This window comes from Oryctolagus cuniculus, chromosome 13, assembly GCF_051225735.1.
Source record: "Oryctolagus cuniculus isolate XC-2025 breed Fujian yellow rabbit chromosome 13, ASM5122573v1, whole genome shotgun sequence".
Classification (NCBI taxonomy): domain Eukaryota; kingdom Metazoa; phylum Chordata; class Mammalia; order Lagomorpha; family Leporidae; genus Oryctolagus; species Oryctolagus cuniculus.
This window is the reverse complement of record NC_142879.1, coordinates 934,335-952,810: the sequence shown is the minus strand read 5'-3', so window position 1 is coordinate 952,810 and position 18,476 is coordinate 934,335. Positions and strand designations below refer to the sequence as shown.

At 66.2% G+C, this 18,476-nt stretch overlaps 1 protein-coding gene across 4 annotated transcripts; it reads left to right on the top strand.

The window, feature by feature from the left end:
• The first annotated feature begins 1,365 nt into the window (after positions 1-1,365).
• Positions 1,366-18,046, top strand: RGS8 (regulator of G protein signaling 8). 4 transcript variants are annotated; one of them, XM_089311953.1, is made up of 6 exons: positions 1,366-1,642; positions 3,515-3,595; positions 5,418-5,519; positions 6,007-6,071; positions 16,369-16,535; positions 17,321-18,046. In XM_089311953.1, exons 2-6 carry the CDS (start codon positions 3,570-3,572, stop codon positions 17,501-17,503), a joined length of 543 nt encoding a protein of 180 aa, XP_089168079.1. In that variant the 5' UTR covers positions 1,366-1,642; positions 3,515-3,569; the 3' UTR covers positions 17,504-18,046. The 4 variants fall into 4 exon arrangements, with proteins under 4 accessions (XP_089168079.1, XP_089168078.1, XP_089168080.1 ...); XM_089311952.1 differs by having other exon boundaries at positions 1,368-1,579; XM_089311954.1 differs by having other exon boundaries at positions 1,397-1,480.
• The last annotated feature ends 430 nt before the right edge of the window (positions 18,047-18,476 follow it).

The window sequence follows — 18,476 nt, the reverse complement described above, 5'->3', positions numbered from 1 at the left end:
CTTGGGCAGAGGCGGGAGAAGTAAGGCCAGAAGCTGTCCTTGAGGGGTGGCCAGACGAGGCAGCGCCCACGGCCGGGGCGTGGGACGAGGCTGAGACACTCAGCAGCTGCGGTGGCCAGCTTGCAAATCGGGCTCGGCCAGGGGCGCGGAGGAGAGAAAGCAGCCGGAGAGGCCTGAGGGCCAGGACAGCGACGGCCAGAGCAAGCGGGCCGCGGGCTGCGGAGCTGTCCAGCAGTGCGGGCCCGGGCGGGCAGCCGGGGCTCGGGGAGCAGCGGCTGCCGCGGAGGGCAGGGTGCCCGGGAGTCCGTGCTGGGCAGGGCAGAGTGTGCCTGGGAGGCCAGAGCGGGGCCGGTGTCTGCCGCGTTCCCTGGAGACCGTGTCCACGCCGAGTTCTGCGCCAGCTCTGCTCCCACGACACGCGTGCCCCGTCTCTCCCCATGGCATGCGGCTGACGAAGCTGTCGGCCTGTGAAACATTTAGAAAAGATTTGCTTACTTGTCTATTTGAATGGCAGTGTACGAGAGAGAGAGAGAGAGAGAGAGAGAGAGAGAGAGGAGAGACACAGGGCTGGTTCATCCCCCAAATGGCCGCTACAGCCCGGGCTGGGCCAGGAGTGCCATCCGGGCTCCCGCGTGGGTGCAGGAGCCCAGGCACTCGAGTCGCCTCCTGCTGCCTCCCCAGGTGCATCAGCAGGAAACCGGGTGGAAAGTGGAGAAGCTGGGGCCGAAGCCGGTGTGCTGCCATGGGGTGCCGGTGTCACAAGCGGTGGCTTTGCCCCCTGCACCTCAGTGCCGGCCCCCGCCTGCTGCACGTGCTGTGGCTAAGGCCGGAGGTAGCAGTGTCCAGCACATGCCAGTGTTCGCTGGGCACTGGCCCGGTGCTGGTGGGCTCTGATTCTGCTGCCCATGCGCCAGAGCGAGGGGTCCCAGGGGTGCAAAGCTCTTCCTTCGCTTCCCGTCTTGTCACCCAACAAGGCCCTGCGGGCGCTGTCGGAGAGACACAGAGGGGCGGCCTGGCTGCGGAACACAGGTCACCGCTGGCCGCCCTGCCCGGGAAGGCTGGGGGCAGCGGCTGTGCGGTCTCAGCTGGGGGACACCTTCACTTCCCTGGTGTCGTGTCCCTGTCTGGACCGTCCGCCTGCCTGGGACGTGGGACTGCGGTCTGGGGTGATAGCGACACGAGGAACAGCCTCATGTGCTGGGGGAGGTTGGGCAAATGGGGTCTCGGACCTGGCTTGTGGATTCGTCACTTTCCGTAGAGAATCCCACTGCCCATGGCTGGTCCCTGGTGGGAGTGAGGAGCCGCCTCAGGATCCCCAGCGGCCCCGGAGTCACCTGCGGGGCTGGGCCCCACCCCCTGCGAGTCTGCAGGTCTGGGGGCGGGGCCTGGGCTTGGCCAGTCCTGCAGGATCCCCAGTGATGCCGAGGCTGCCCACTTGGAGGACCTGAGCACCCTGTGGGCGGAGGCGGGCGGCGGGAAGGTGCGTGCCGGTGAGCGGCCCGAGGAGAACCTGGACAGGAGAACGGGCTGGCGTGCGGATCGGGCAGAACAAAGGGGAAAGTCTCGCTTCGCCACACAGGCAAGCCGGGAAGTTGCTAGGTGATGGATGGGGAGCGAGGGGAGCGCCCAGGGTGGGAGCCAGGTGAGAGGCAGAGTTGGGCTCGCGCTCCGGCAGGCAGAGGAGGCGGTGGAAATGTCTCATTAGGCAGCGGGGTGGGAGAGGGGAAGGGCTGCGGGGGGGGTGAGGGTCTGGAGGAGGCTGGGAGAACGGGGCTGGCCCGGCACGGCACGGGAGAGCCGGGAGGGAGGAGGGGTGGCATTTGGCCGCGTCACCTGCCCCGGGGCTCCATCACATCCCATCACACCCGGCAGGACAGGGACAGCCCCCTCCCCCGGGAAGGAGATCCGGCTCGCTGGGCTCCTGCGCTCGCTGCTGTCTGGGGCCGGACCCCCACGCTCCCTGCTCCTTGTGCCTGCAGCGGCAGCAGCTTCCAAAGCCGACCCCCAACCTGGACTTCCAGCTCTCTGGGGGCCTGAAAGAGTTAATCCAGACCTTGGCGGGAGCAGCAGGGCGCCCGGGCTGCTGCAAGGGAAGCTCCAGGCCAGGAGGCAGGTGCAGGAGGGGGCGGCCAGGCCAGAGCTGCTGGGGCGCCGAGGAGCTGAGCGTGACCGCGCAGCCGCCCGCCCGCCGGCCGCAGGCTGCCTTGGCGTTCACTGGATGTGACAGGCTCTAGAGAGGAGCTTTGTGCGAGGCCGCGGGCTGCCGGGCTGTGCATGCATGCGTGTGGATGCGTGTGGATGTGTGCGCGCCCGTGTGTCCCTGCACACTGCCCGTCCTCGCCAAGGCTGGGCAGCTGAAGGAAGGGCCTCCCCTTTCCCCTGACCACCGGCTGGCGGGGACCTGCAGGCCATGAGGACCGGCCCACGACGGTGAGTGCTGCTCGGCTGCCCTCTCCCCGCCCATGTCCGTGTCCCATGTCCCGTGCTTGCCATCACCTGCCCTGCACGCACCCCCGCCCACCCCCGCGCTCTGCCTTCTCTCTGCTTCTCCCAATTCTCAGACCTTTGCTCTCCCTGACGCCTCTCTTTGCACCGTGCCCCGTCCAGTCTGGTGCAGTCACACCCTGGAACCTCCTGGGCTCTGGGTTCCCCCAGTTCTGCCCCTGTTGGGGGGGTCTGCGGTTCCCTGAGGCCCCTACGTGACGGAATCCAGGGCTGGGGACCCGAGGGGCGATTTGAGCTGTGCTGGGTCTGGAAGAGGCGTGCGAGTGACAGCTCCCGAAGGGTGTGGGCGCCGTGGGGTGGTGGACGGGGACCCCTGCCCCAAATGGCCTTGGCTGTGGCGAGGACCCTGCTCTCAGGGTGGGGGGTCTTCGGTGCCCGACTCCTGGGTCCCTGGGACGGCCCTTCCGCGAGCTGACGGATCCCTAAGTTCTTGTCGGTCCTGGTCGTCTTCTTGGAGGAGTTGTGTGCCGGCGCAGCCCAGGGCCTCCCCCGAGTCAGGAGTCTGAACACAGAGCCTGTGTTTGGGGCCAGAGTCAGTTTCCCCGGGTGGGTGCAGAGGGGCCCTCGGGAGCCTGACTCAGGTCAGGGGGCCTCGGCGCCTCCTCCCCCGCTCAGGCAGCCCCCACAGCCTCCCTGGGCTGCCCCTACCATCTCTGCACGTGCACGGTGGGGACAGTGCCCGGCAAGCCCCTCGGTGTCCCCCAGCCTCCCTGTCCTACCTGGGCAGGTGCCCTTGGAGGGAGCCAATCAGGGCGTGTGGCAAGGCCCCACCCCCAGCCCCTGAGAGGGAGCGGTGATTTGTGGCCGGCCAGCCCTGGCCTCCCCTGGGGCGCGCGTCCCACTTTCCGCTGACGGCCAGCAGCAGAAAGCTGCCCACCACCGTGCGTGTCCATCCTTGGTTGGGCGCCCTTGCCGAGGGCGGCAGAGGCAGGGCTGGGGCGCGTGGGGCTGTGCTGGGCGGGTGTCAGTCACGCGAGGTGGCCCCTCACGGCAGCTTCCTCGGTTTTAGGTGAGAGGCGCGGTGCTGGTCCTGGTTCCGGCCCGGGCCCGAAGCGGATGTCTGCATGGCTGCCTTGCTGATGCCCCGCAGGTACCTGTCCCTGGCGCGCCCCACGGGCCTGGGCCTGCACTGGAGGGTGCCGAGTGGACGGCGAAGCTGCGGCCCTGTGGGTGGGAGCTGCCTCTGCTGCAGCCCTGCCAGCCTGCGGGGGTCCGGGTGACTCTGGGGCGGCAGGGGGCTGTGCGCGAGCTCGGGGCTTGGGGCGGGATCCCAGCGAGAGAGCAGGCCGGGCAGCGGGTCTGGTCTCCTTGTTAACGCTGGGCCTTGCTCTCCTTATTCTGCACCTGAGAAGGACCGCGCTCGGGCTCAGCTGGGAAGACAGAGACCCCGGCGAAGGCTGCGCACATCACTGGGGCCCTGCGCACGGCGTCTGGGGCTCTGCAGGCCTTTGGAGGCCGCGCCACTGCTCCCGGGGCCGTGGCCGGCTGTCTCCTTGCTGAGCAGGGCCTCCGGCGAAGTGGCCGTCCACACTGCCCTTGAGGCCGAGGGCTCGTGGGCCGCGCTGCGGGGGCTCCTGTGAGCTGCCAGGCGAGCATCGTGGTGCCCGTGGTCCTAGGGGAGCTGCGTGGCTCGGCCTGGCGGGGCGGGGGCAGGGGCCAGGCGCGCGGCCCCCAGGGAGCAGACAGTGGCGGGTCGCAAGGGAAACCCCCGTGCTGGTGAGAAAGCGCTGGAGCAGGGCTCCTCTGTGCTCAGCCCCAGGTCTGTGGGAAGGAGGAAGCGGCGAGGCCAGAGGAGCCCTCGTCACCGGGACGGCAGCCATGGAGCCCGTTCCACACGGTCGGTGCCCACGCGCCATCCTGTTCGCGGGGGAGAGAGCTCAAGTCCTGCTCTATCCACCAACCCCTACCCCCGTGTTGCCTGCTTTTTTATAAAAGATTTATTTACTTGAAAGGCAGAGTCCCAGAGAAAGAGAGAGAGAGAGAAAGGGGGATCTTCCATGTGCTGCTTCACTCCCCAAATGGCTGCACAGCCAGGCTGGGCTGGGCTGAAGCTAGGAGCCAAGAACGCCATGGGGTCCCCCAGGTGGGTGCAGGGGCCGAGCACCTGGGCCACCACCTCTGCCTCCCAGGTGCGTCAGCAGGGAGCTGGGTTGGAAGTGGAGCAGCCGGGCCTTGATCTCAGGCATCCTGAGTGACGGCTTAACCCTACTGCCCCACGCGCCCGCCCCTCCCCCACCTGTGACCTCAGCTCCAGGAGTGGCCATGGCCGAAGGTCAGGAGTCAGCAAAGCTCATGTGTCGAGGGCCAGGGATTCGATGTTCTCATCCCGGTGGTTCAGAAGTCTGTGGCTGAAGGTGTAGACCTTGGCTGCTGCTGTGTGCCAATAAAGCTTTATTTATACAAACGGCACCCGCAGGGAGCAGAATGCCAGGCCCTGGCTGAGCGAGGCACACGGGGCTGACAGTGGCAGTGGGGAAGAGACGGCAATACCGTCATCGCGCGGGTGTTCGGGAACTAGAGAACCTGAGAGAGAAATGAACAGGAGCTGTGGGCACTGGGCTTGCCTGGGGGCCTGGCTGTCCGTGCATCTGCCCGGCTGTAGGACGAGCGGGGACCTGGCAGGATGTGGCTGCCTGGGAGTCCTGATCTCTGCAGAGGCTCTGCAGGGCCAGGCCCCCTGCCCCCTACCCCGCTGGGTCTGGGGGCCACAGGCCACGGTGCGTGAAGTCCAGCCTCCTGCACAGAATCCTAATTTAGAAACTCCCGGGCTGCCCGGCGCTGTTCCCGTAGTCAGCTGGGTGGGAGGCCGGCTTCTCCAGGGGCCCCCTCTGTGAGGCTGTGGGCCGGGGCTGCGTGGGGGGCGGCAGCTGTGCCCACCGCAGCCCCTGACCTTCTGCCCACGCTGTCTGCAGGAGCAAAGGGATGCGCACGCGCCTGGGGTGCCTGTCGCACAAGTCGGACTCCTGCAGCGACTTCACGGCCATCCTTCCCGACAAACCCAGTCGCGCTCTCAAGTGAGTGGCGTCCCCCGCTCCACTGCCTGGCCGGCCCTGCCCACGGCAGCCCCCTGCACCCTGGGTGGGAGTGGAGGGGAGTTTGTCTTCCTCTTGGTGCATCGCTGACTGATCCCAGCTCGGGTCCCCTCTGCGCCCCAGACGGCCGGGCTGTGGGTGGGAGGGACACTCCTTGCCTCTGCTTGTCAATCTGAGCTCTCGATTTGGAAGTAAACTCTAAAAATACGCCTGGATCCAGGTAACCCAGGAGCAGCTCTCCCTGTGCACGCGCTGCCTCGCGTGACCCCCTGCAGAGACGCGAGGTGATGGGCGGGAGCCAGGACGGGTTTCTCTGCACTGCCCCTGACCGTGTCCGGCCCGGCCGTGTCCTCTCCTCCCCCAGTGCCTGGCTGGCTCGCGCCCCGCTGCCCCCTGCTCTCCGGAGCAGACCGCGGAGATGGGGGAGGGAACCATGGCAGGCCCGCTCACGGCTGTTTCTTCTGCCCAGGAGACTGTCCACGGAAGAGGCGGCGAGGTGGGCGGACTCGTTCGACGTGCTCCTGGCACACAAGTGTAAGTGACCTTCCCCGCCGGCCTTGGTCCCTGCGGCGCGAGGCGGAGACAACAGGGTGGAAGCCAGGCGCTGGCCTCCTTCCCCTCTCCTGGGCTCTGGGAGGTCCCCGGAGCCTCGTGGTCGCAGCCATGCCAGAGAGCCAAGCTCAGAGTGCGGGTCCGGGCTGGGGGCCTGCGGCTCCAGCTGCGTATTACCTGTGAAACTGTGAGGCCCGTTGCCCCCTGTGGCTCTGGCCTTGATGGGGTCTCCGGCCGGGCCGTCGTCCTGGGAGTTCCTGCGCACAGCTGTGCCCCTCCCCCAGCCCCTGCTGCCCTCTGGTCCCCCTTGAGGCAGAGGTCGTGCGTGTGCAGTGTGGGGAGGCGCCCTCAGCTCTGGCCTCTCTCTCCTCGTGGGCGAGCCCACATTCCTGGGGCTCTGACACCCCAGGGCGTTACACACAGTGGAGGGGGCACAGAGCAGGGCAAGGAGGAACCAGGGAGCCTCGGCCGCCTGCAGCCGCCCCCAAGCCGGGCGTCCCGGCTGCCAGAGCTGGGCCTGCTGAACTGCGCAGTACAGTCTGCAACACGCAGGCTGAGGGCGTGGGTCGGAGTCTGACCTGCTCCGGATTTTATTTTTTTAAATATTTTGTTATTTATCTGAAAGGCGGAGTGATAAAGGGGGGGAGAGAGAGAGAGAGAGAGAGAGACATTCCCCCAATGGCCGCAACGGCCAAGGCTGTGCCAGGATGAAGCCAGGAGCCAGGAGCTCCCACGGGGGCTCCCGCGTGGGGCCAGGGCCGGAGCCCCTGGCCGCCCCCTGCTGCTCTCCGAGGTGCCTCAGCTGGGAGCTGGAGCAAAAGCAGAGACAAACCCGCGCTCCAACACGGGATGCTGGCGTGGCAGGAGGTGACTTAACCCGCCACACCACAGTGCCAGCCCCGTGCTCTTGATTTTTAAAAAAAGATTTATTTGTTTATTTTAAGGTAGAGTTATAGAAAGGCAGAGGCGGGGGGTGGGGGGTCTTCCATCAGCTGGTTCACTCCCCAGGTGGCTGCAACGGCCAGAGCTGGGCCGACCCAAAGCCAGGAGCCAGGAGCTTCCTCTGGGTCTCCCACGTGGGTGCAGGGGCCCAAGGACTTGGGTCACCTTCATCTAATTCCCAGGGCATAGCAGAGAGCTGGATTGGAAGTGGAGCAGCCGGGACTCGAACCGGCGCCCATATGGGATGTCTGCACTGCAGGTCTGCCACAGCGCCGGCCCTGGCCCCGTGCTCTTGATCTTAACCTTGCAGGGTCAACATGCAGTTGAGGGGCCTTGGCAGAGGCCCTTGGTCTCTGCAGGTGTCTTTAGAAGTCGTTGGCTCTCAGCTTCGCCCAGCGTCCCCTCCGATTCTGCCCCTTCCCAGTAAGCGATGGACAAATGCTTGCAGGTAGATTTCACAGTGAGACGTGGGGGCCAGGCCGGGGCACACGGCAGCGGTGGCCTCCATGGCTCACCCCGCGGCAGGAGGGCAGCCACGTGGACACCGCACACGGTGTGCATGGCGCAGGCCAAGCAGAGAGCTGTGCCAGGCGTTTGCCACGGTGGCGGCAAGTGTGGGACTCGGGACCTGCCTCGTGCAGCTGCGCCGTGCCTTGGGCTGAACGAGCGTCGTCAAGTCCTCGCCTCCTTCCCTGGCTGGGTTCGACTCGGGGTCATTTGGTTTCTCTTCCGGCCGGCGCCTGACTCACCTAGTCAAGTCCCTGGGGCCGCTGGCCCCCGAGTGAGCACCCGGAGCCCTCCATGGGGCGGCTTCTGAGGGTCTGCGTGTGCTTAGGGACAGGTGCTTTTCTCTACCCAGTGCCAGGCGAGTGCCCCTGGAGCCCGGTAGGAACTGCCGGTGCTGGCTGTGCCGTGTGGCCATGTGGCCGTGGTGGCCCGGCTCCACCTGGAGGAGTTGTGGCGCAGGTAGTGGCAGGGTCTGGAGGTCTGAGGGCAACTCTCAGATCCGAGCTCGCCTGGTCCCGCTCTGCCCCGCTGTGGGATTCCGGAAGCTTCTCTGAGGCAGGGTCTGTGAGGGTCAGGGGACACCAGGTGCTCTGAGCCCCTGCATCCCGCCGCAGGTCCCGCCGCCCTTCCCAGGCCCGCGCCGTGGGGGTGGGGGAGCCAACACTGGTGAGAGGAAGGGGCCCCTTCCCTAGTCGCTGGCGTACCCGGGCCCTGGAGACCCCGTCTGTGGCCCTGCAGCCATCCAGCTCTGGGGCGGCCTGGGGCTCAGGGCGCAGGACGGCCTTCCGAGGGACCCCACGTGAGCTGAGGAGACCTTGCGGTGCCCTGGGAGGTCCAGGGCCGTGGCCGGAGTGCCCACCCCCGCCCTGTGACGCCCTATGCTGCCGCCTCCCCCGCCCCCGTGCTCCATCTTGCACAGCTTGCACACCTGTGTCCCGACCTCAGTCTACACAGCATCCCACCGCAGCTGTGTCCCGACCTCAGTCTACACAGCATCCCACCGCAGCTGTGTCCCGACCTCAGTCTACACAGCATCCCACCACAGCTGTGTCCCTACCTCAGTCTACACAGCACCCCACGCCCTCTGCTCGGCCCCGGGCCTGGAGCAGGCTACAATCTACAGACAGGGCCAGCGTCTGCAGGCTCGGGAGGCTGGCATGGGGAGGGGCCTCGTCCTGCAGGGTCCCCGTCCCCGTGAGCGGTCCAGGCTGTCCGGGAGCAGGTGGGGTCCAGTCTGGCTCTGCTCCTGGGCGGCGGCGTGGCCTTCAGGGGGCCCCGACTCTTAGTCGTTTCCCTCTCCAACTTTGAAGGGGCTGCTGCAGGACTCGCCGGGGGCCGGGTCCAGTCCGGCCTCCTGTTCCGGGGCGCAGTCTGCAGCCAGCTCGGGGCACCCCGGGCGGCGTCTGACGCAGCGCTGCCTGCAGGGTTACATAAATCTGCCTGGGAGCTGAAGCGGCTCCCGCGGCCGGGACAGGGACCGAGTGATCCCGGCTCCTCCTGGGCTCGGAGCTCAGGCTGCTTCGGGAACCTTTGGAAAGCAGCTGTTTGGAGCAGTTGTGTTTACAGCCCTATTTGCTCACCAACGCCACGCCAAGAGGGGAAGCACCCACGAGGTCTGAGAAGTAACCACTTGCCAAAGGACTTGAAGTCGCTGAGGACTCGTTGGCAGGGAAGGGCTTCTGACGCGTCTCTGTGGCGCTTTCTCCTGCTCGTCAGTAGCGCTGGGCTTGGTGTCTGCGTGCGCTCTTCTGGAGCTTGTCCCTGACGGGGTGTGCAGGCGAGCGAGTACACGCACACACCTGCATGTGTGTGTGCAGCTGTGTTTGCTCATGCATGTGCCAATGTGTGTGCGTGCATGAGTGCACACGTGTGCAACTCCGTGTTCACTTGTGTGCATGAGCATGGGCATCGCACAGACCATGCGGTGGGTATGTGCTGTGGTTCATGCATGTGTGCCGGTGTGCGTTTGCTCATGTGTATGTCCATGCATGTGTATGTGTGCAGGTTTGTGCATGTGCATATGTGTGAGGGTGTATGTTTGCCCCTATGTGCATGTGTGCCGGTGTGGGTTTGCTCATGTGTGAGGATATGTGTGCGAGTATTGTGCTCATGCACGTGTGTGCCAATGTGCGTGTGCATGCGTTTGCTGGCATGTGCTTTCTGCACCACGGCCATTGCCGGGTGCGGAAGACGTCCCAGGGTGCAGGTCTTCCCCTGGGCCGTGTGACCAGCTCCTGGCAGCTCCTGGCAGCGCTGGCACTGCTGAGCATGAATCCATGTGCCCCCCCCACCCCCGCTTCTTCTTTTCGACACTCTGGGGTTTTTTTTTTTTTTTTAAGATTTATTTATTTGAAAGTCAGAGTTACACAGAGAGAAGAGAGGCAAAGAGAGAGAGAGAGAGAGAGAGGTCCTCCATCTGCTGGTTCACTCCCAGACTGGCCGCAGCGGCCTGAGCTGTGCTGATCCAAAGCCAGGAGCCAGGAGCCTCTTCCAGGTTCCCCATGTGGATGCAGGGGCCGAAGGACTTGGGCCATCTTCTACTGCCTTCCCAGGCCACAGCAGAGAGCTGGATCGGAAGTGGAGCAGCCGGATCTCGAACCGGTGCCCCGTATGGGATGCTGGCACTGCAGGCCAGGGCGCCAACCCACTGCACCTCAGCGCGGCCCCCACACTCTGGTTTTGAGGTGCAGGTGCAGGCAGGGTCCCTGTCCCTGTCCTGTCTCACTGGACCCCGCGCCTGGGTGGCTGAGCCCCGCCCTGGAACTCATCTTGAACTTAACCTTGTTTGCCGTTCACGGGGAGCACTGGGGGTCCCCGCTGGCCTGTGGGACGGGATGTGGGAAGCTCGCCTGCATTTGCAGACATGATGTTTCTTCCTCTCCCTCTGAGAAAAGGAGGCCGACAGAGGAGCTCTTAGTTTTTAAAAATTGTTCCCCTCTGAGAAAGAGAAAAACAGTGACCTGGGCTGGCCACACACCCGCCCAGCAGCCCTGCAGACACCAGTGACCAGCTCAGGAAATCCCTCCAGTGGTTCTAGAACGTGCCGTCCGTCCACTGCATGCGGCCAACCCTGGAACGCGGCGTTCCGCGGGGTGACGGGAGGCGGGGCGCTGCTCTGGGAGCGCGAGGGCTGAGTGCGTGTGGGTCCTTCCCGACTGCGGGCGCCGGCACCCTGGGGCGGGGGGCACAGTGAGGGGCCTGCCTGCATGAAACGTGCTGGCCCCTGCCACAGCTCCTGCCGCCTGCAGGTAGCGCCCCCTGGAGGAGGTGGTGAGGTTTTGGATGTGGGTGGCAGGGAGCCCTCTGCCTCCCGGCAGTCCCCGGGGCTGTTGTGACTTTGAGTGGCGCCAGGCAGGTGTACAGACAATGCAGGAATTCGTTACGTAGCCATGGAAAGCTTGCTGGGAGATCTGCACGGGCGGGTGGACAGTGCCTGGCACCCGGCACCCGTGGCCTCCACCACCACGCTCAGTTTGCCCGTCTGCAAGCCGGCGGTGAGCACTCGGTGGGCCTGTGGTCTGCGGCAGCTGACGTGGCGACGTGTGTCTGGGACAGCTGTGTATGACATTGCTGTGACAGCACAGAGACCTCTATGAAAACGGGCATCCGTGTCCTGTGACCCCTGAGGCAGCTCAAGGCTGGAGGTTGGAAGTCGGAGGTCAGATAGCATTAGGACCAGGTGAGGGTCTTGTTCAGTGCCTGGGCTTCCGCCTCCCTGCCCTGCCCCTCTGGGGAGCTGTCTCAGGAGCCTGGGGGTGTGTCTGATCCGCTCCTGGTTGGTCCCTGCAGTGCCGCTCCTCCAACCCAGCAGGGGAGCTGTCCTTGGACACGGCTGCGGTGCCGGTGTGCGGAGCTCTGTGAGGGCCGGCCTGCCCTGGCTCCCAGTGGCCAGTGGCTGCCCTCACAGCCTCCCCTGCTGTCCTGGCTGCAGCTTCTCCCTGCAGAACAGGGAAGGGCGTTGGAGCCAGGTTCCTCTCCCCCTCCTGGCCTTGCATCCTGGCTGGGCACTGCTGCTCCCTTGTGCTCAGCGTGGGGCTGGATGGAAGGGTCTCCCAGCCGCCCCCAGCCCCGAGAATGCCCCCCAGGCACCCACCCGCTGCTGTGCCCGTGCTTGCCAGCGGAGCAGAGCCCACAGCTCGACAGCGTCACCCACAGGGTGGCCGGTGCCCGCCTGCCTCCTGCCGCCGTCCTGACACAGCCCTCCGTGGCTGCTCTCCCCTCCTGCCTCACGGGCGATGCGGGGCAAGCGCTGACCGCCCCATCACCGACTTCCAGCCAGAGCTTGGTCCTGGGCTGGGGCTGTGCAGACCTGGCCTCGCTTGTCCTGGGCCCGCCCGGGAGCCCACCCTTCGCCGTCTCTCCGCCCACAGAGAGCTTGGCTCTCTGTTCTCCCATGACCTTGGCCTTTCCCAAGCCTGGGGATGGGGCTACACTCGTGCCCACCTGGGCACTGGCCGCCCAGATTCCTGGACCACAGAGCTCGCTCAGCGCCCTGCCCCCGCCCCGCTGCTCCCGGTGACCCAGTTTCTCTCTTATATAAGCGCCATGGAGGGCGGAGCGAGCCGACTGCCAGCGGCTGGGCCACGGGCGGACACTGTGGACGCTCTGGAGGCACCACGTGTGCGGCGAGTTCAGGACACAGGCCAACTCCCTGCTCCTCACGTGACTGATGCCCCCAGAACTGGACTCCTTAGGGGGTCAGGCAGTGAGGGGTGGCAGCCCCTGTTCCCTTCCACTGCCCTGAGGGCACCAGGTAGCTCCATCCTAGGGGGGCAAGGCCTTTGTGACGCCGACCCTGGCCCAGCGCTCTGCAAGTGGGAGGACACCGCATGCCCACGTGTGTGCTCCATGTGTGTGAGGTCACCGCATCCCACACGTGTGCACTGCATGTGTGAGGTCATGGCATCCCCACACGTGTGCTCCACATGTGTGAGGTCACTGTGTCCTTGCATGTGTGCACTGCATGTGTGAGGTCACTGTATCTCCACACGTGTGTTCTGCATGTGTGAGGTCACCGCATCCCACACGTGTGCACTGCATGTGTGAGGTCATGGCATCCCCGCACGTGTGCTCCACATGTGTGAGGTCACTACAGCCACACATGTGTGCTCCATGTGTGAGGTCACTATATCCCCATGCATATGCTCCCTGTGTGAAGTCACCGCATCCCCACATGTGTACACTGTATGTGTGAGGCCACTGCATCCCCCTGTGTGTGCTCCACATGTGTGAGGTCACACATCCCCCCGCATGTACATTGTATGTGTGAGGCCACTGCATCCCCCTGTGTGTGCTCCACGTGTGTGAGGTCACACATCCCCACACGTGCTCCACATGTGTGAGGTCACTACAGCCACACATGTGTGCTCCATGTGTGAGGTCACTATATCCCCATGCATATGCTCCCTGTGTGAAGTCACCGCATCCCCACATGTGTACACTGTATGTGTGAGGTCACTGCATCCCCCTGTGTGTGCTCCACGTGTGTGAGGTCACACATCCCCCCGCATGTACATTGTATGTGTGAGGTCATGCATCCCCTCGCGTGTGCTCCACATGGTGAGGCCACCGCATCCCGTGCCCCCGTGGAGGAGCTGTGAGCATCTGCCCAGCACAGACACTGAGGCGTGGGGAGGACAACAGCTGGCCAAGCCCACACTCACCAGCCTCACCCCAGCCGGGGAAGCAGCTCCCTCCAGCTGCCCGCACCCCTCCATGAGGTGGAGGAGGGGGCGGCGGCGGGGGTGGGGGGGTGCGGTGCCTGAGGGGAGCAAGCAGCCCTGCTTATGGGCAGGCGGGAGGGGCAGGGAGCCCCTGCTGGGGGGAGGGGTGGCATCCAGAGGCTGCCGGCGGCGGTCTGAACACAGAACCTGCAGGCAGGAGGGGGGGCCCGCGCTCCAGCCCCTTCCTCCCCCCCGCTTGCGTTGTCCCATGCCCGGAGTCTGGGCCGGGGAGGAAGGACTGGGAAGGGGTGGGTGAGCAGAGGGGCGGCGAGAGCAGGTGCAGTCTGCAGGGGCCTCTGCGTGCTGTGTGCACGCGTGAGCCTTTGTCTCTCCCTGCTGATGTCAGGACCGGACCCGCCCAGGAAGGCCCACCCCCCACCGCCTCTGAGGCCCTGCCCAGCTTCCCAGAGGTGTCTGGTCAGCTCCGTGGCCATGGCCCTGTGTGCAGCTGGCCAAGAACCAGCCCACTTGGGAGGCCCTGTGGAGTCTTGGGCCCTTTCAGGCTGGAAGCGCAGGGGTGCGTGGGCCGCCCAGGGGCAGCCGGCGGCCTCAGCCCCCCACAAGCATCCCAGGCCCTTGAACCTCGAGCAGTGTCTGCCCGGCTGCAGCCCCCGCCCCTGCTCCTGGACCTGGGCTTCTTGTCCAGGAAGGGGTGATCAGAGGGCGGGCACCGTCTCCCGGGAGGGACAGTGGCTGCGCCAGACCCCTGCCGACCGTCACTGACCTGTGGCCATGCCCTGCGTCCCACGGGGGGAATGCCATGTTCTCTGAGAGGGCGGGTGTCCAGCCCGTGAGCCACGGGTGCCAACCCAGGCAGTCGCCCCCGCACGGCTCCCGTGTCACAGGCGGAGAGGTGGGGGCTGACCCCAGGCGGGGGATATCAGAGCCCTGCCTTCCTGTGGAGTGGCTGTCTGGGCCAGGAGTCGGCCCGGACATTGTGACGGTGATGAGGGCACCAGGGACTCAGAGCAGGTGCTGCCCGGCCAGGGTGGACAGCGAGGAGACTTGGGCGTCCGTGCGGTCTGAATTACACCGTGGGCACGGGCCTGGCTCTGGTCAGAACTCCTGGGTGGGCCACAGCCAAGCTATCCCCACCCCCAGGCCTGGGAGCCTCAGGCCCGGCCCCCTTGCTCTCCCACTGCTCTGCTCTCCCAGCCGTGTTCTGCTTCCTCTCCCGACACATGGGTCAGTGCACACAGAGCGGAGACCAGGCACTGCCCTGGAACGGCTGGCTTTGCCCGCGTCCATGTGTCCCCTACCTCTCTAACTTCCTCTCCTGTGTGCTGTGAAGGCCAAGAGCTTACCGCTGAGGCACCCCTCTGCCTGGGGCCGGGCCCAGAACAGGCGCTGCCAGGCGCCTGCCTCGGTCTGCTGCTTCCCTACCACGGCCCTGAGCCCTGGCTCTTCCCAGGTGCAGCTCAGTGCCCGGGGTCTGAGGTCCCAGGGGCAGCTCAGTGCCCGGGGTCTGAGGTCCCAGGTGCAGCTCAGTGCCCGGGGTCTGAGGGTCCCAGGTGCAGCTCAGTGCCCGGGGTCTGAGGTCCCAGGTGCAGCTCAGTGCCCGGGGTCTGAGGTCCCAGGTGCAGCTCAGTGCCCGGGGTCTGAGGGTCCCAGGTGCAGCTCAGTGCCCGGGGTCTGAGGTCCCAGGTGCAGCTCAGTGCCCGGGGTCTGAGGTCCCAGGTGCAGCTCAGTGCCCAGGGTCTGAGGTCCCAGGTACAGGCTCGGTGCCTGGGGTCTAAGGGTCCCAGGTGCAGCTCAGTGCCCAGGGTCTGAGGTCCCAGAGGCAGCTCAGTGCCCAGGGTCTGAGGTCCCAGATGCAGGTTAGTGCCCAGGGTCTGAGGGCTCCTCCTTCCCAGGCACCTGCAGGGACCCCTCTCCGCCTCAGGCTCACTGCCCTGTAATCTCTACCTGCCCGTCTCTCTGCTTTTGTTCTTGGTCCCTCTTGGCTTGTTCTCCCTTCTCCCACTTCGTCTGGCTCCCAGTGCACACTGCCTGGGGAAGACCCGGCTCACGGAGCCACTGGGGACTCCTGCACTGCCCTTGGCAGCCGGGCCACAGGCAGTGGACTTGGCTCCTGCCTCTCTGAGCTTTGGTTCCCTCTTGCAGCAGACGAGAGTGACCTGCGGGTCAGCGTGGTTCACTTCCCAAATGGCCACAGCGGCCAGGGCTGTGCCAGGAGGAAGCCAGGAGCCAGGAGCTTCCTCCAGGTTCCCACGTGGGTGCAGGGGCCCAAGGACCTGGGGCATCTTATACTGCTTTCCCAGGCCACAGCAGAGAGCTGGATGGGAAGAGGAGCAGCCGGGACTTGAACTTGAGCACTCACAGGTGCCATCCCCCAGCGGGACTGGAGGAGCCTGGCCTGTGAGTGTGGCCGTGAGTGTGGCTGTGTGTGTGGCCGTGAGTGTGGCTGTGTGTGTGGACCTGTGGGTGTGGCTGTGGGTGTGGTGGTGAGTGTGGCTGGGTTCCCGGCTCACCTGCCCACCCGGCACTGGAATCCAGAGCCGCTGAGGCTTGGTCTCTCTGGAGCAGGTCAGAGACCTGCGTGGTCGCCAGGACCAGGCGGGACCAGGGCGGCTCTGCCTCGTTCCAGCGTCTCCCACCTTCCCGACGAAAGCTATGGCTGTCACTTGCTACGGCAGAGTGCATTCAGTCCAAATCCGCGATTACAGTTTTAAAATCGCAGCATTGCCGACGTGCCCGGGGCATCAGTGCCAGCCCCTGTCCCTGCCGTGTGCTGACGGGAGGCCCCATGTGGCGACGTCACTGATGAATCAAACATGCGCGGGGCCTCCCCCGCGGAATCATCCGGGGAAAAGGGAGATTAATCTCAGTTCACACCTGTGATCGGGCAGGCACACAGGCGCTCTGGAGCCTGGAAGGCCGTGGCGGCTGGCGCTGGGGCGCTCGCCCTGTGCTGCCCAGTGAGCGACGCGGGTCAGGGCCCGGACAGCTCACGTGCGACCTGGGCCTGAGGAGCTGGGCAGTTCTCATGGCCTCCGCTGTCCCTGTGGCTCCCACGTGTTTCCCGCGAGGTCCTGCAGAGGGCCCCGTGCCTGCCTGGCTCCCGCTCCCGTGCTGACCGCGGCTTCTCCCTGATTCTCTTCCCGCAGATGGAGTGGCCGCCTTCCGCGCCTTCCTCAAGACGGAGTTCAGCGAGGAGAACCTGGAGTTCTGGCTGGCCTGCGAGGACTTCAAGAAGACGCGGTCGGCGGCCAAGCTGGCCTCCAGGGCCCACAGGATCTTCGAGGAGTTTGTGGACGTGCAGGCCCCACGGGAGGTGCGTTGGCCGCGGCGCCCGCCCCTCAGGCCTGTGCGGGCCCTGGCATGCGTGCCTCTCCCGGGGCGGCCCTGCGGGAAGGGGAAGGGCCGAAGCCCAGCCTTGCTGCAGCCCAAGGGCCGCGGGGATTTTGCCAGGGTGGGTGGGGTTGAGCCTGTGCTCCACCGGACCCGGGGCGTCCTCCAGGCTCGCGTCCAGGCTCCACCACTACCTGGCGGAGTCTCTTAAGCTCACGGAGCGTCGTCACCCAGCGTAACCCGGCGCGGCCTCGGCCACCGCGGGCACCGTCGGCGAGGCTCATTAGTGAGTCCTTGCAGGTACTTGTGCCGCTCGGTCGTCATCGCTAACTGATGATTTACGGCTGTGTCGCTCTGGCCTTGACGCAGATGCTCCCTGAGAGAGCTCACAGGCCCTGAGAGGGCTCGCAGGCCCCGGCCCTTCAGGGAGACCCTGGCTCACCGGGCGGCTGCGACCCGGGGCCCTGGCCGAGCCGGCTGTGACAGACACGCGTGCTGGCCGCTCTGCGCGGGGCGTTTGTGTCTCTGCGGCTGGGGGAAGCCCTGGGCTTTCTGGCGGGAGGCTTCAGTGTGCCTGGGCTGCCGCCACCATCCCCAGCGGCGTAGGCCAACCTCGAGCGTCTGCTTCCCTTCCAAGTCCCTGCTGCCAGACTGATGCCGGGCGCGTCTGGCTCCAGAAGTCCCCGGGGGCTGGGTGGGGCCGCCTCGCTGCGGGGCGGGGGTGGGGTGGCATGCCGGCCGCGACCTCGCCCTCTGTGCACCCTGCAGGTGAACATCGACTTCCAGACCCGAGAGGCCACGAGGAAAAACATGCAGGAGCCCTCGCTCACCTGCTTTGACCAAGCCCAGGGCAAGGTGCGCAGCCTCATGGAGAAGGACTCCTACCCCCGGTTCCTGAGGTCCCAGCTGTACTTGGACTTGCTGTCCCAGAGCCAGAGGAGGCTCAGCTAGACCGCAGCAGGAAGCCTCGGCTCCCCCTGGAGCCCACAGCGCCGAGCTCCCTCCCCAGCCCCCTCTGTGCTGGCTTGGCTCGCCCCTGCCCTGGGTCACCGCCCCTGCCAGGTGGAGCTGCCCTGCTGTTTCGCAGGTGCGTCTCCCACAGCCTCCCCCTCTTCCCACCCTGCTCACTTAGGCTCCTGAGGAACTGGGCCTGCCCAGGGAGGGGCCCCACGGCCTGGACAGAGGCCCCCCGGGAGCCCCAGCTTCTCCCACTGTGGCGGCCGGTGGCCTGGGCAGACCACCTCCAGGGAGCCGGCTCTCTCCTGAGCGGCCCAGGGCCGAGGTCTTCGCCCAGGACCACACGAGACTCCCCTCCTCGGCGTCCCCGTGAGGGTCTTGGGAGGCGTCCTTTGTGACCTCTGACCTATACAGCTGCCCTTGTCAAGACACGGCTTGGACAATCCCATCCCGTCCCCGGGCTGTACCGGGAGCCTTTCCCGTGGCACCTGCAGACTGGCAAAGCTGCCTGGGGTCTCCCAGGACACGGCGGTGAGGGCCAGGGCCCAGTAGCTCCCAGGGGCCCAAGGCTCCCCCGTCTGTCCACTCCTCATACAGCGGCTGGACCCCCTCCGCTTTGCTCCCGGGAGCGCACTGGGGAAGGCCCCTTTTGACCTCCGGCCTTCGGGACGTGTGGCCGAGGCGCCCGTGAGCCACCCTGGAAGGACGCTCTTCCCGGAGGATGGCTGAGTACACAGGGGCCGCCCCAGGAGCTCAGGAGATGCTGATGGTGGCACAGGGAGTGGAGACCAGGCGTGGAGGACGAGCCGGGACCAAGCCAGTCTCCGGGGGACTGAGTCGCAGAGGACATGGTGGTGGCACCCAGGAGCCCTCGGGCAACGCCTCCAGCCGGGCAGAAAGGATCCGTGGCTGGGCGCCAGCCCTGGGCTGCAGTGAAGCCCTCCCGCCACAGGTGGCGCCGGTGTGC

Bases quoted from the DNA above. Each gene is read 5' to 3' on its own strand.
- RGS8 (XM_089311953.1), top strand. From the start codon at position 3,570: ATGGCTGCCTTGCTGATGCCCCGCAG. The intron at 3,596-5,417 runs GTACCTGTCCCT...CGCTGTCTGCAG, and splicing joins GCCTTGCTGATGCCCCGCAG to GAGCAAAGGGATGCGCACGC. The intron at 6,072-16,368 runs GTAAGTGACCTT...CTCTTCCCGCAG, and splicing joins CGTGCTCCTGGCACACAAGT to ATGGAGTGGCCGCCTTCCGC.